Here is a 13,728-nt window from a genome sequence, read left to right as displayed (position 1 = left end):
TATGTGTACCTAATCCTTGTGGTGTGATATATTTAGTTATAGAGATGTGTGTACCTAATCCTTGTGGTGAGAGACGTTCCTGTTCAAGCCACTGTGTGTGTCATGGAAATCTGCTGGGAGGAAACTGCGATCATCGTAGGTTTTAGATATAAGCTGAAAGTTTAAATGTGTCAGTTTGTAAGATCGTTTTCAAACTACGTATTTTTAGGACTGTTTGTCCAGTACTTTATACAAATATTTAGATGTCTTTCCAGTCTGTATGGAATCAATTCCGTAATCTTTTTGATATTTTGAAGTTGGCATTGACGTTGGACTTCTGTTACTATAAATAGAAGATCCCTTGTAATAATATTATCATTGACTACCCAGCAAGACAAGACAGTTTTCGTTCATTACGAATGAAATACGTTATAAAAGTTATATTTAATTATTTGCGAATTTTAAATAAATCAATGTCTATAAAATGATTGACATATCCTTTCCTAGATACCTGCCAACCTTTTGACTGTAATAAAGTCTGCACACATGAGTGTGTATGTATTGATGATTACTTTGGATCTGAATGCGAAGATGGTAAGTAATGTCCTAACTATGTATTTCTATACATTGTGACGTCAGTGTTGGAGAAACAGTCCTATCTTCCGCATTTTTGGTCAGTAAATTTTGATTTGAAAAATATTTCTTACGTTTATTGCGAATTGAAAATACAAGGCAAATTTTCCCGAACATTTTGGATTGATGACGTCGTGTGCACGGTAGACGTCTATTCGCGGGTGGGTGTATACCACATAAATGTCCATAAAGAACGAGAGATTTAACACGAATTGCAATACAAGGATAACTGATGTCCAAAACCATATGCATGTTCCATCACTTTTACGTAATTCGCTGTAAATACTTTATTTGGCAATTAAAATATATCTGATGCTAGTCAAACAGCCTCGTGGCATGTTTCTCGTGTAATGAAATCTTGGTAGACAAAAATGAAATTTGCTAATTTTAACAACATATTTTTAAAATGAGCTGGTAACCATGGCAACAACCGTGAATCAGTAAATGTTTGGCATATACATAAGCCTTAGGTATCTACCTCAGTTGTTCACAATACTATGAAGTTGGGAAATATTTTCTATTTCAAATAGAGTCACTTCCAATATCGAAAACATTTGCTAATGATACGATTTTTTTCAAATATTCAAAATTGTTGTTGCTATGGTAACATCATTATCGGTAAAACATGATTTTGGGATATATGTATTCCCATATTTCTGGTTATATTGGAGTTGCTTACCAGAAAATTTGCTTGAAAAGGGTGAAGATTCATGTTGAAGCAAAATGACAGATTACAAATTCCTGGGTTTTAGGGAGTTCATAAATGCTGCAGTAGGATTCTATGTATTTTGTCACAGTGTATTAACAATATTTGAACTACTGTGTCATTGTGTAAGTTTTGCTTCTTTATAAGGATTACGAAGAAAAAAAAAAGAAGTTTTTTGCAACTGCTTTTCCAGATTTCTCAAAAATTGTTGTATCATTCGACGTTGTCATGGTGATAAAATATGTCTATGTCTTTTGAAGTAAATGGTGGATTTTCCGAATGGGGTTCATATGGAAGTTGTTCAAGAACATGCGGAACCGGAAGTAAGACCAGAACGAGGGCATGTGATAACCCGACACCTGTTGGGACCGGATCTGATTGTGCTGGAAACACTTCAGAGACCGTTCCATGTAGTACTGACCCTTGTCCAAGTATGTTGATTTTGTTTTTCGAATTCTAGATTACTAACCTAACAATTTTTTTCAATCAAGGACTAAAACTTTGTACGAAGATAGGACTATCAACAAATCATATCGTTGTGTTAAGTTAAATTGAATCCCACAACGGGTTTGAACTGGTAACTCACAATTATATCTTATCTGATGATAACGTTTCACTTTAATCAATAAATCTGTCTTAATTTACTAACAAATGATATCGGAATCATACCTTGTAATTTACTTCTATCTTTGTCAATAACGTTCTGAGTTACTCCCCTTTAAGGTCAAGAATGAAGCACTATTATTTTTTATGAATATTGTGTTAAAAGTCTAACGTGAGATGTTACTCAATTGTGTGTCTTCAGTACAATCTCTAGTAGTCGATTGTGTGTCTTCGGTACAATCTCTTGTAGTGAATCATGTGTCTTCGGTACAATCTCTTGTAGTGAATCATGTGTCTTCGGTACAATCTCTTGTAGTGAATCGTGTGTCTTCGGTACAATCTCTTGTAGTCAGTCGTGTGTCTTCGGTACAATCTCTTGTAGTGAATCATGTGTCTTCGGTACAATCTCTTGTAGTGAATCATGTGTCTTCGGTACAATCTCTAGTAGTCAATCGTGTGTTTTCGGTACAATCTCTTGTAGTCAATCGTGTGTCTTCGGTACAAGCTCTTGTAGTGAATGTGTCTTCAGTACAATCTCTTGTAGTCAGTCGTGTGTCTTCGGTACAATCTCTTGTAGTCAATCGTGTGTCTTCGGTACAATCTCTTGTAGTGAATCGTGTGTCTTCGGTACAATCTCTTGTAGTGAATAGTGTGTCTTCGGTACAATCTCTTGTAGTCAATCGTGTGTCGGTACAATCTCTTGTAGTCAGTCGTGTGTCTTCGGTACAATCTCTTGTAGTCAATCGTGTGTCTTCGGTACAATCTCTTGTAGTGAATCGTGTGTCTTCGGTACAATCTCTTGTAGTGAATCGTGTGTCTTCGGTACAATCTCTTGTAGTCAATCGTGTGTCGGTACAATCTCTTGTAGTGAATCGTCTGTCTTCGGTACAATCTCTTGTAGTCAATCGTGTGTCTTCGGTACAATCTCTTGTAGTCGATGGAGGTTGGTCCGAGTGGAATGAATGGGGATCCTGTTCTCAAACCTGCGGAAGTGGAACTCAGCAGAAAACTAGAACGTGTTCCAATCCCTTACGACAACATGGTGGCGCTGACTGTGAGAATAATCCGTCTACAGCTATAGCCAACCAGGCCTGTAACACAGCTGATTGTCCACGTAAGGCATTTGTCGGGATTTATCATCAGAAAAGGTTGATTTTCATACCACCGAAAATATTTGGTGGATATATATCTACATAAGAAAGTACAGACATCGGTTAACGAATACTTGATAGTAATCACATTATTTTTCGTTAATATCCTAATTATGATATATTCCCTCCAAATGAAGGTATACATATTGCATTGTCACTAGCAGTTGTGACTCCGGGCTTTGTATAGTACTATTTGACTGGGGTTTCCGTGACCTTTACTTTCATGAGTTCCAAATTTTGACTAAATCTTCTGAATAGTAACAGATCTACCAATGAAACTTGAAACATACTTGTACACTGTAAGAAAGTAAGAAAAGTTAAATATTGGCATATAGAAATGTACCTGTTAATTAATTAATTATCATCTGTAAAATTTCACGTGTCTAAGATATTTCGCTTTAATAACTTATTGAAATTGAGAACAAGATGAAAAAAGAACAAAAATGCCTTCATATCATATTTAAAATATTTGTCAAGAAAAAATGTTCTAAATTAATTATGTATCCTTATTTCAGCTGTCTGTCCTAACGGTTCTACGCAATTTAGCTGTACATGCCGAAATCATGTAATCAACATGACGTCAGAGAACTTGTCGGAAGTTATTGCTGCACTGAAGGAAGAATTGAAAGTTGACAAAACCAAAACAAGTCGTAAGTACAGAAGTTTATTTTAAATCATCCTGTATGTTGTTTTGGTGTTAAAGTAAATGGCGTGTTCTGTTTATGATTTATCCAAGTATTTTTTGCATTTTTCACATGTGTAATTTACTTATTTTGACGTCACTTTCGATAATGAAATGACGTCACACATCCGGAGATGACATTGTGACATAAGAACTACATATAAAGAGCGGGCATGTCTCGCCAGAGGCTCGCGAAAATGCAAAATTCAGAAAATTTCATATAAGATTCCATATACATGTATCATACATGTATACATGATGTATGCATTGTTTCATAACTATATTTAGCGCTAAACTAATTTCAGTATCAAATATCACGTTAAATTATCTACAGTATAAGTATTATATATCTATATATCTTATTTGAACAGTGAGTGTACGTCAGAAGACAAGTGTCGAAGACTCGCGGACATCGGCAAAGACGATTGGGGCTGTGGGAGCTGTGATGTTGGCTGTTCCATTTGTCTTAATCATTTTGTCAGATCTGAATATTGTCTATAAATATCTCAGCAAGAATTCCGCAAAGAGACACACATCACATCAAGTATGAAAACCCCCTCCCCTCCGCCCTTCCTTCCCCAGCCCCCCCCCCCCCTCTCTCTCTCTCCCTCTCTCTCTCTCTCCTGTATATATAGATATGTATGTATGTAACATGCCATCTTGTAAATATGTGTATTGTTTTATTTTTCGGGTAAGGGCTTAATTTATATTTTATTCATTTTCACATTTTCAAAACAAAACACATTTACATAAGACATGGAACAAATGGAGAAGAACATGTTGTACAACATAACAACAGCACACTAATTACACCGACAGGTACAATAGACAAAATAAGTCTAGGTTCTGATAATGTAAAGAATATATAATACATAGAGAATACATGTGTTAAAAGACAAAGGCATACTTTTGTACCAAGGTAGATTAATAGAATGAATATTAGACAAAAGTAAATCACACGAATACCAACTATTAACTTTAATCTAACCACTGTTTGGTTGGTGCTCTTAATTGAGCTTTATTTTTTAATTTACATTTAGATAAAAGAATTTGGCGTGCTTTTAACTCAACTTTAATGTGACTTTTAACACTATTAGAATTAAGTTGTTGTTCAAGACATCTTGACTTATATATGTAATGTTTTATAATAAGTAATATCAGGTTATCAATGTCAAATTTATTGTGTTTATTTAAAGTTTTACCTAAAATGAATTCTTTTTTATCAAATGTTAGACCAAGATTTTTAGCTATAATGTTAATTCTTAAATTTTCAATTAGATTTGACACAAGATCACAGTCCCATAATATATGGATAATAGCTTGTGGATGAAGTTTGCAAAAAGAACATTGGTTATTATCAGTTTTTCCAATTTTGAATAAGAATGTATTTGTAACAAGGTTTCTATGATTAATTCTATACTGCAGCCATTGAAGTTTGGAGTTTGATGTTGTGTTAAAAGGAGCTGAATAAATGTTGTTCCATGTATCTTCTCTCAAATTTAATGAAGTGTTCCATTTTATTTCAGATTTTGGTCTAGTAGAATTTTTACTGCTTGTTTTGTAAATTTCTTGAGCTCCCTTTTTGTCTTTCAAAATAAGTTTTAAGTTAATGGGAATACTAGGTAAAACAGTTCTTTTTTCTAAGTCGAATACGTTTTGGTTCCTCAAGATAAAATGATAGACAGCTCTTTTAATACTTTGATAAGTTAAGAAATTAGTATGAATATTACATTTTTCTCTTAATTCTTCAAGATTATAAAATGTTTTATCCTCTTTAGTTAAGTCATTAATAGTATGAATCCCATTATTATACCAAACCCTATTGAGGACATGTTTTCTATCAACTTTTATTTCACTATTAAACCAAATTGGATTTTCTATTATATGTGTTTTATAAATTTTGCTTGCTAAAATAGTGCTATACCACGCTTCTAGGACGTCTTTCCAGAATTTGTTTTCATACTGTTTTGACAGCTCTTTCACCTTTTCTATTCCCATATTAGCTAACCTATGCTTATCAAAAAGGAATCTATAAAAAATTCCCAATTTCCAGAATGGTTATATATCCTTCTGATCCAGGTTACTTTCAAAGCAGTAATGTATGATTTAATATGTATCATTTTTAGCCCCCCTTCCAAATAGTTTTTAATTATAACATCTCATAACATAAAATAAAGTATTGATTTTTTCATATACAAGTCATCAGGATTGGGAAGAGATAGAAAAAGATGATTGAACTGAGATATCAATAAAGTTTTTATAACAGTAATTCTACCAATTGGTGTAAGTATTCGTTTTCGCCACACTGATATTAACGATTTAAGCTTCGCAAGTTTTTTGTCAAAATTAAGTTTAGTAATTTTATGTAAATCTACATCATATTCTATGCCCAAAAGATTAAAGTTAGTACACCCCCATTTTAAGTTTAAATTGGTATTATAAGTATCTTCACTGTATTTTTTGCTGCCATTCATACTACCTGAGTCTTGGAGAAGTTCATTTTTAAACCTGAAATATTTGCAAAGAATGTAAGACTGTTTAATATTTCATCTAAAGACTTTTTGGATCCATCCAATATAACAGAAGTGTCATCAGCAAACTGTGATAGAAGTACTTCTTTTTCTCGTACAGTAATTCCTTTGATGTTAGAGTTATTTCTTACAATTATTGACTAAATCTCTGCAGACAAAATAAAAATATAAGATGAAACCGGATCTCCCTGACGACAACCGCATTCAATGTTGAAGAAATTTGACAAATTCCCCCTATCTTTATTGCTGATTTAGTATTATTCTGAAAAAGTTTAATCCATTTAATCATGTTAGGGCCAAATTTTAAAAAATTCAAAGTCTTTGTAATGAAATTCCAGGATATAGAGTCAAACGCTTTTTCGAAATCAATTAAAAGTAAAAGGCCAGGAATATTGTTGTCTTCTGTGTATTTCATTACATCATAAATCAACCGTGTATTTTCACCAATATATCTGCCAGGAATAAAACCGGTTTGGTTATTACTTACTAATTTACTTATAACAGTTTTGAATCTCTCAGCAATTGTACCAGAAGCAAGTTTGTAGATAGTGTTCAATAAAGTTATAGGTCGCCAGTTAGTTAATTTATTACGTGGTTTATTACCTTTAGGAATACAAGTTATTATACCTTGTTTCTGTGTTATTTAAAAGTTCTGAAATACTGAAGCTATAGTTAAGTGATCTTAAACTAAAGTGCCCTAACTTTTGCCAAAACATTTTTAAAAACTCAACAATGAAACCATCAGAACCTGGGCTTTTATTATTTTTCATTTTCAAAAGAGTATTTGATAATTTCGATGGATATTCCTGGGTGAATCCGGTAAATTGAACTAATTGTACATACAGTTTGTCGGTCCACGATTTCTGAATTCTGTCATCATAATTACACACGTCTAGTACGTTTTGGTTGACCTGGGTTAGGTCGTCCTTTATGACAGTACGAGTACCGTTCAGTTTGTATCGGTTGGCGATGCATTCCATTTTTTTTCTCCTACACATGAATTTAACTATCACAGGTCTGTTTTTTTATTGTTAAAGCGACCTAAGCGATGTGCGATGTCAATGTCACTATTCGCGATTTCCATTTCGAGTTTAGTTTTTAGAAGATCACACACTTTTTCACATGTGTTTTCAACTTTTTCCTTCTCGTCATCGTGTAGCCCAAAGATACGGATGCTGGATTTTCTGGTGTATTGTTCAAGTTCGTTAAGACCATACTCAGCCTTTTCCGCGGTATATCCCACTTCTGTAACGATATCATCCATTCTGTTCACTTTGCTTTCCAATGAAATGACTTTTTTCATGTCGTCGTTTGTAATCTCAAGGTCAAATATTCTAGTTTCTAGTATGTCAACTTTCTTGTTCAACTTATCGACAACTTCCGATGTTATTGTTGTCGTTCCTGGCCGATGTGGCGTTTACGAGATCTGATTCTGTGGCCATTTTACTAAAGTTTTCATTTAAGCTCTCCACGGTTACCATGCCAGATAACTTTTGATCTATACAGTTCATTTTGGATTCAAGATTGGTGATTGCTCTCATCATTCCTTCGCCAAGCTTTCTAAGTTGTGTTTTATCGAATTTGAAGGCTGTAAGGGTAGGTTGATTGGTATTAACAATAGTTTTTGCTTTTTTGACCGTCTTTTTGGTGCTTTTCTTTGGAGCATCAGTATCACAAAAACTCATGTCAGAGCTTGAAGTAGATACAATTTTACGTTTTTCTGCCATTTCCATTGAACTAATTGTTCACTCTAAATATTACCGTCAGATATAGAGCTGAGCGTATAGGTACATGTAACTTATACATATCATAGTGTACAGGTAACGTATATCGTATACACACTTATATGTATTCGCGTGATGTAAGGTGAGCACTGTTCGATACAACGGAATGTCAATAAAGTCTGAATAACTCACATTTTAGGTGGGTTTCTAGCAAACAACAGCCTCTCCGGGAATCACATAACTGTTATGTTACGGATCAGGTGTAGTAGGCTGGTGAAATAATTTTCACCAGAATTGTTGTAGAATCGAAGATTTTCAGGAGCGATACAAATTCCGGCCACCTGCCTTGACCGGTCACGTGATCCGGGTAAGGGCTTAATATAAGTTAACAAACTTGTGCCCAATCCCATTTGTACTAATTTGACAAAATAAATTTGTTTAAATCAAAAGTCCTAGAAAGACGAAATTTCAATATAGGCCCTATCTTATTTATTTATTTTTTTGACAGTTGATATTCACTCGTGTGTCTTTTATTACACTTTCTCTTAAATGTATTGAAATCATCAGAGTTTATTAATTATTTCTAATTATTTTATTAACTTAGTTATGTTTGAGGAATCATGACATCCAATGCGATCCGTTTTGTTCTGTTATACTCTCGGTTTCTATTTATTTTATAACGAAGTTCCAATGCTTATTGTTAAAGTCCGGACAACTTGTTTTAGCGTATCACCAGCATTTATCATTTAAGGACGAGTCAGGTTTGTGTGATGGAGAAAAGCCGGGGTGCCCGTAGAAACCACCGACCAACGGCTAGTACCTGGAGACTGCCACATTATGATAATGTTCACATATTGGTATTTTGTAGCAGTTGTTTCCTGTTAGTTAGTACTATTTTAACATATCTTGAATGCAAATATCTTTAATATCAACTTCGATATATATTTGTATGTATACTGGGTGTATGTATAAGGAAACGTACAATAGTAGGGATTCGAGGTGTTTTTTTAATGTTTTATATAATGTATGATAGAACTATATTAGAAATAGAGGATTAAAATGTATATAAAAACCAAACAAAAATAAGCCAAGTGTTTAACATTAAGGCTGTCCGACCGTCAGAGTTTTGAATTACATTGTACTGTGTCTCTCTATAAGTAAACACGCGCACTTGATGTTTTGCTGATTCGTCATACTCTGTTTATTTCCTTTCTTTGTCATAATAACAGTATGGTCTAATAAGCATTAAAAGTTTCCCGTAACTTGTCCGCCTTGGTGATATGTCTAAGACATTTATCTACATGTTTTAATTTATTTAACGAATCTTACGTCTATTTCAGAAGTTACTATATATCCGCTTTAAATCAGCTTGATTGAAGTATGTGAAAAACCAATAAACCAGTTTATTTTTTTCGCCAATAACCTTTTTGTATCTTAAGTCTCTTTTGATTCCTAAATGTCTTAGATTAGTTTTTCCTTGACTTCTATGTCTGCGAATAAGCAATTTTATACATATGAACCTTGTCGTAAAAAGGCCCCTCCATCCGACCATCTCTGATGTGAGGAATGAGATAGATTCTATGATATGAAGCCCGTAGGCTGGCCTTTCTGACATTACAACCAATGCAATGGTCATTCTCTTTTTACTTTGATACTGATCATCGAATAATTTTCTGTGAACACTCCTTACTGTGGAAATAATGCCAGGTATCATTCTGATCTTTTTAGAGTTAATTCCCTTCGTTTACTCATATGGTAAATCAATATCGATATAAAAACTGACAATGCCACTTAGAAAAGAAATAAATTTGGATTTGAAAAAGAATGCCAATGTCTGTTACTTTCCTCGATACGATGATCGCAAGATATCGTTACCTTAAGAGGGAGGTTTCAGAAGCGTTCTAAAACATATTTCTTTTTTAAATTTCGACTGGATCGACCAAGGTTTGCATGGCGGACGTCGTCGATGAAGCAGAACACGCTTACTCTTCCGGAATAACTGGTCTTATTCTCCTTGTACTTTATCAACATATTTCTTTTTCTTTCTTTCTTTCTTAAATCTCAAGAGGAAAGTTTTTTAAGCATGAAAACAAATAATGTTATAATCCTATTTATGTACGTGTCGAGGAGAAATTCATTTGCGACATTTTAGATTGTTTATATGGTTTCTATTTCTACAGACACAGCTTAATATATGTCGTAGTAATATGTGTGATTTTATTCATCAATATTGTACAAACGTGTATTAAAGAAAACTTATCATGTAAGCTGAAGGTGTTTGATGCTCGTTAGTTTGTTTATTTGTTCCGTTGTTGTATACCTTGTTTTCACTTGAGAACGTGACATTACTTACTTTGATCGACCAAGGTGTACATGGTGGATATAATCGATGAAGTAGAAAAAGCTTACTATTCCGGAACAACTGGTCTTATTTTCCTTGTACAAGAGCTAATTCTATTGAAGAAGTTGAGCAGGGATGTCCATTTTTAGCTCTGCAATGAAAGTGGATTGTGTGCTTTGTCAGTATTTTCAGCTTACCGTAAATTGTGTATATAAACATTGAAAAATCACCGTCATATTGCGTTTCTGTTTTACATATGTTAAAAGCCATTTGAGGTAAGCATTGAGTTGACTAGGATTTCCGGGAAAATGGAATAACCTATCCTACCCATGAATGAACTTGCTTAACAGTATATAAGAGAGGGTTCGACTTACTGAAGGAGAGAATTCTGACGGAAAACGGCCAGAGAAATAATCGGAAGAAACTGTAGAAGCTTAGGTACTTATAAATAATTATCTAATTAAGGAACCAAAAGCTGAAGAAGTCTTTTCAATATTCCATAGGTGGTGAGGTCTCTGAACAAGTGACCAGTGATCGTAGAAGACAGACCATTTAGTACATTAGGGTTTCTCTGACTGTAGCGCAGTGGTGACTGAGTGCATAGGCTATGCAATAACTACGGTGCAGTAGCTAAGCCATATATAGCCGGTGCGCAGTGGCTAGTCAAGTGGTAGAGCGCCGTTGCAAGGTAAAAAGTGCGCAAGAGTCCAGTGCGTATATTGTGTTTGTAGTTGGTTGTATTTTCGGGCCGTGGCAAGTAGCCTGGTGTTGTTCTCTTGATAAGTGATATATTGTTTATTTGAGTCGTAATTATCGGGAATCATGTGTAATTATTTGTAATTCCTTGTTGATGAGTCTATAGTTTACTGGTCACACTTGACCAGTGTGCCGTAGGTATCAATTTTATTACGCTACCATTGCACAGCACATCCTAAGAATACACTTGGGACGGACCAGACAGGTGCCGAACCCTGTGTACGTTACAGCTCTACTATTCCGTGACATTTTAAGGCTGTGTACCAGAAGACATGTTATTTGGTCAGTATATGTCGAAGAGATAACACTCTAAAGTAAACAAGGCAAGTGACTATTGTTAACTGGAGAAAATCGCTTAAAGAGCAGTGATTCAATATATGCATAAGAATGGTCTTGCACCTACGGATATCTATACTGATATGGTAGCAACACTAGCGAACGCTACAGTCAAATGGGTGGCGGGATTTAATCGTGGCAGATAGAGCCTTGGGGATGACGCCTTTTCTTGAAGACCTGTCATCGTTGCAACCCCAAAAATGGTCAATAAATTCCATGATACTTCACCAGGACAATATTTCTGTTCATAAGTCTGTCAATGTCATGGCTACCATTAACGATTGTGACTTTGTATTTAATTGAGAACCGGCCTTATTCGCCTGATTTCGCTCCATCAGAATTTCATCAATTTCCAAAATTGGAAAAAAAGGTAATTTTCAACTGTCGGTCAGATGATGACGTCATACACGCAATGGAGGAATTCCTGAACGATCAAGGAAAGGACATCTTTAAAAGTGGTATTGAGGCCTTTAAAGCCCCAATATACGTAAAAATCACTATAAAAAAACAAACTTTACCTTATTTTCCCCGTAATGTATGTAACAAAACAAATACTTTCCTTTAAGTAAATAAAATAAAACTGACTGTTTTCAATTTAAATAAAAATTGAAAAAATCGGAAAATAAACAATGTGAGACCCACAATAATTCATACATTACCGCTCGTAGCGATAACATTACGCATGCGCATATTCCGCGTGTGTAAACATGGCAGACACAGTACAGACGTTCACCAGTCGCTTCCTTTTTTCCCAATCATACATCAGGCCAGTTCTGAATTCTAACGTTATAATTGTGCGTCGTATCGTTTCTAAACTAATTATTCCTTCTAATAATTTCCCAAAAACTGAATGTTTATCACAGGAATACCTAAAGTCTACGACAAGACTTCGCAAACAATGTTTGTAAACAAAAACTTACCGTAGACATATCTGCATGTGCTTCTCTATAAGTATAAACCTCAATTCTCGCGAGATCAGGTCATGAACTTTCCGACGTGGTTCGGCAACAATCGTAATTTCGATGGCGGCGTGTTTAAAATGGGGGTGTGTTTACAAATAGCGAGTTTCAACTGCTCATATATCAATACTTTATGCACAAAGTCATGGTAACTATTGTTTGAATAACTTAATTTTAACTACATCTTAGAGAATATCTCAATAATTATATGTGATTCTACACTAAATTTTTGGTGAATGTTACGTATATTGGGGCTTTAAACATCTCTGTATAGAGTATAAATATTGAAGGAGATTATATTGAAAACTAATGCAATATGTCCACCAAAAGTCAAACCCTTAAATATGAGGTTCACAACTTATCAATCAGCCATGATATTTTTTTCAGGAGTCTCGGTGTAATCCTTTCTTTTGTTAATATTTTGCCCTGGTTTTATAGAATTTGAGTTTGGACTAGGATTATGTTGACACGTTGGTATTTTCTTGTTGTCTCTTGTAAGTCAACTTTTATCATCAGTGGTTACAAATATATTCCGAACATCTTGATATCGATCCATAACCTGAATCCTTTTGTTGTTCATGGTTTAGTTATTATGTAAACATTTTTCATAATTTGTTTCTCCTTGGCCGCTGATTGGTCAACTGAAAACACAGGTCATGTGTGACGTTTACAATGTTGATTTCTGGATGGTAAATTCCGACGGATTTTGGAGAAGAATTGGTTTTCAAAAGGAAACTGATATGCATAAAAATGATCAGGATTATCTTTGCAAATCTTTGCAAATATCTTAGCGACTAGTTACGGGAATTTCCTGGTAAACACTAACCGCAATGTCAAATTCAGCTGCAGAAAACTGCTGTTTAGCTAGATTAACTGAGCGTCAGACTAGCAAGCCAGAGTCCCCGGGTTTGAAATAAAAAATATCCTCTAACATCATGAATGACATCAAGCCCAATATGAGCGAGTTTACAGAAGCATGGTTTTGCACATTTTGTTGCTGCAATGAATATGACCCGAAGCAAAGCTTAGAAAAAGAAAACACAATATTTTTGCCAATCACCTTTATTTCGTCAAATATCAGTCATTAGCTATTAAGTTTGCTTCGTGGTAAAATAATTACACCAGTTTCTTGCTTGGTTTAAGATGATGGCGTCTCAATTATTTGTGCCATGGTTGTGTAGTAGGTATCCACACTGCAAATTAAAAACAAAGCACAGTCGAGTGACAATAGTTGTCAATAAAAAAACAGTATCTCACGTCACAGTGGAGTGACAATAGTTGTCAATAAAAATCAAAATATCTCACGTCACAGTCGAGTGACAATAGT

General features: G+C 34.6%; 1 protein-coding gene across 1 annotated transcript; it reads left to right on the top strand.

Moving 5' to 3' along the window:
• Positions 1 to 486: 486 nt before the first annotated feature.
• Positions 487 to 4,304, top strand: LOC132561295 (thrombospondin-2-like; the record flags this gene model as incomplete). Its single annotated transcript, XM_060226022.1, has 4 exons — positions 487 to 573; positions 1,579 to 1,749; positions 3,588 to 3,722; positions 4,126 to 4,304. Coding segments are annotated over 4 exons (572 nt in total), but the record flags the coding sequence as incomplete, so codon positions are not given.
• Positions 4,305 to 13,728: the final 9,424 nt, after the last annotated feature.

Source organism: Ylistrum balloti, unplaced genomic scaffold (assembly GCF_031769215.1).
Source record: "Ylistrum balloti isolate Yb309-2 unplaced genomic scaffold, AGI_CSIRO_Ybal_v1 Utg371192, whole genome shotgun sequence".
NCBI lineage: Eukaryota > Metazoa > Mollusca > Bivalvia > Pectinida > Pectinidae > Ylistrum > Ylistrum balloti.
This window is presented reverse-complemented; position numbering and strand designations above follow the sequence as displayed.